We start from the raw sequence: 2,298 nt of genomic DNA on the forward strand, positions 1-2,298 counted from the left end.
CTCCTGGCTGTGGGGTTCAGGCATTGAACGTGGCAGGTTCCCTTTAGTCCAGTCTAGCCCCTCCACTGTAGCAGCCACTGACAGAGCTGTCCTCCTCCACGAATCCAATTCCCCTTTACAGCCGTTGATGGGGATGAGGCCCTGACGTGGATGGCCCAGGCTGGCCCGATCTCGTCAGATCTCAGAAGCTAAGCAGGGTTGACCTTGGTTAATACTTGGATGGGAGACCACCCAGGAAGTTTGCTACACAGAGGCTGACAATGGCAAACTCACCTCTAATCTGCCTTAAAAATCCTGTGGGGTTGCCGTAAGTGGGCTGTGAGTTGACAGCAAAAAAAATAATAATAATTAGATTTCATAGGGGATAGGTCTCTTCGTGGTGACTAGACTAGAGAAGAAGAGGAGGAGATTGGATTGATACCCCGCCCTCCACTACCCAGAGGAGTCTCAGAGCGGCTTACAAAACTCCCTTCCCCTCCCCACAACAGACACCCTGTGAGGGAGGCAGGGCTGAGAGAGCTCTCTCGAGGACCTCTCTTGAGAGAACAGCTCTGAGAGAACTTGTGATTGACCCAAGGTCACCCAGCTGGCTGCAAGTGGAGGAGTGGGGAATCAAATCCGGTCCTCCCAGATCAGAGTCCGCGCTCCTAACCACCACACCAAAGGGAATCTCCATGTTCAAAGGCAGTAGACTTAACATATGTTTCTTTTCTGTAATTTGTATTGCAAGACTTTGATCCCAGGATTTAGGGGAAGGGGGTGTGAATGGGCTGTGGGGTGGGCCTGAGGAGGCATCGTGAGAGGGAAGTTGGCACAGCTTCATTATTCGTAAGGGGCATTTCTTCGGGCATAAGCGCTTCCCTGTTGTTCCCTGTTTTTGAAAACACGTTGTGTCTTAAGAGTTCCAGCAAAAAAACCTTAAGCCATGTAGCCCTGCCTCCAGCGCTCCGCTTTGGTTTCACCCCACTTTTCCAGGAGGCTCCCAGCAGCAGCACCAGTGTTCCCCCTAAGCTGAGTTAGTGTGAGCTAGCTCACAGTTTTTTAGCCTCTGGCTCACACACTTTTGTCTTAGCTCAGGAAGGAGGGCTCCGGAGCAAACTAATTGATGCAGCAGGCAAATCGCTGGCTCACAACTTTAATGCCAGGAGCTCACAAAGTAGAATTTTTTGCTCAAAAGACTCCACAGCTTAGAGGGAGCATTGAGCGGCACATGTTGCTTTCCTCTCCTCTCCTCTCCTCGACCAATCCTACAAGGCCAGCCAGGCTGCACAAAAGTGGCCCAAGGTCAGCCAGCGATCTCCGTGGCCGGATTTTGGGGAGGGGGGGTTAGTCCTGGACCCCTACAGCACTCGTGGCATATCAGCAGTGGTGTGTGTAGGAGGACTGTGACTTTTTTGACCGGATACTCTGTGAGGAATACATGCAGGTCTATTAAAAAAGCGGGGCTGTTAAAAAAACAACAACCCCATTACATAAATCAAATGGAGGTGATATTTACAAAATGACTGGATTTAATTGAAAGTAGGACAAAATGTACAGGGTGTGCGCTTGAAAATTCAATAATCGCCCTGACCCAGATAGTGCAGGCAAGCCCGGTCTTGTCAGATCTCAGAAGCTAAGCAGGGCCGACCCTGGCAAGTATTTTGATGGGAGACCGCCAAGGAATACAAGTGCCGGAACGCAGAGGCAGGCAAGAGCAAGCCACCTCTCTGAAACGTGCAAGCCGCACTAGGGGTCGCCAGAGGTCAACGATGACTTCCAGACCGACAGACACACACACACACACACACACACACACACTCACCAAATTGTTTTCTTTTTTTTAAAAAAAATAACTAATCCAGCTCTTTCAAATTCTCTTTCAGGTTCTAAATGGCTTCTAGGAAGTCAGGATCTGACTTTCACGGTAAGTGAAACGCCCATCTTATTTGGTGGGGTGGCGTCAGAGGGGATGCTCACGTTGGTCTGCGGTAGAACAACTGGGTTCAGATTCCAGTCGCCCTTTAGAATCACAGAACCTTAGAATGTTAGAGCGGGAAGGGACCCTGCAGGTCATCTAGCTCAACCCCCGGCACTCTGCAGGAGCACAGCCAAAAGGTAGCCCTACAACATACACAAAAGATGGTCGTCCAGCCTCCGCTTGAAAACGTCCAGCGAAGGAGCATCCACCACCTCCCGAGGCAGACTGTTCCACTGCTCAACCACTCTTACAGTTAGGAAGTCTCTCCTGATGTTTAGCCGGTATCGACTCCCTTGTAATTCCTACCCATTCGCTCTAGTCTTGCAATCCGGAGCAAG

At 50.5% G+C, this 2,298-nt stretch overlaps 1 protein-coding gene across 1 annotated transcript in view; it reads left to right on the forward strand.

Moving 5' to 3' along the window:
• UBAP1 (ubiquitin associated protein 1) overlaps positions 1–2,298 on the forward strand; it is a 31,305-nt gene that overhangs the window by 7,684 nt on the left and 21,323 nt on the right. Inside the window, exon 2 of the mRNA XM_015411433.1 lies at positions 1,866–1,906. Coding sequence (XP_015266919.1) covers positions 1,873–1,906 — 34 coding nt within the window. The 5' untranslated portion in view covers positions 1,866–1,872. The remainder of the gene's footprint in view (positions 1–1,865; positions 1,907–2,298) is intronic.

The sequence above is a fragment of the Gekko japonicus genome, unplaced genomic scaffold (genome assembly GCF_001447785.1).
Source record: "Gekko japonicus isolate JY-2015 unplaced genomic scaffold, Gekko_japonicus_V1.1 scaffold3725, whole genome shotgun sequence".
Taxonomy (NCBI): Eukaryota; Metazoa; Chordata; class Lepidosauria; order Squamata; family Gekkonidae; genus Gekko; species Gekko japonicus.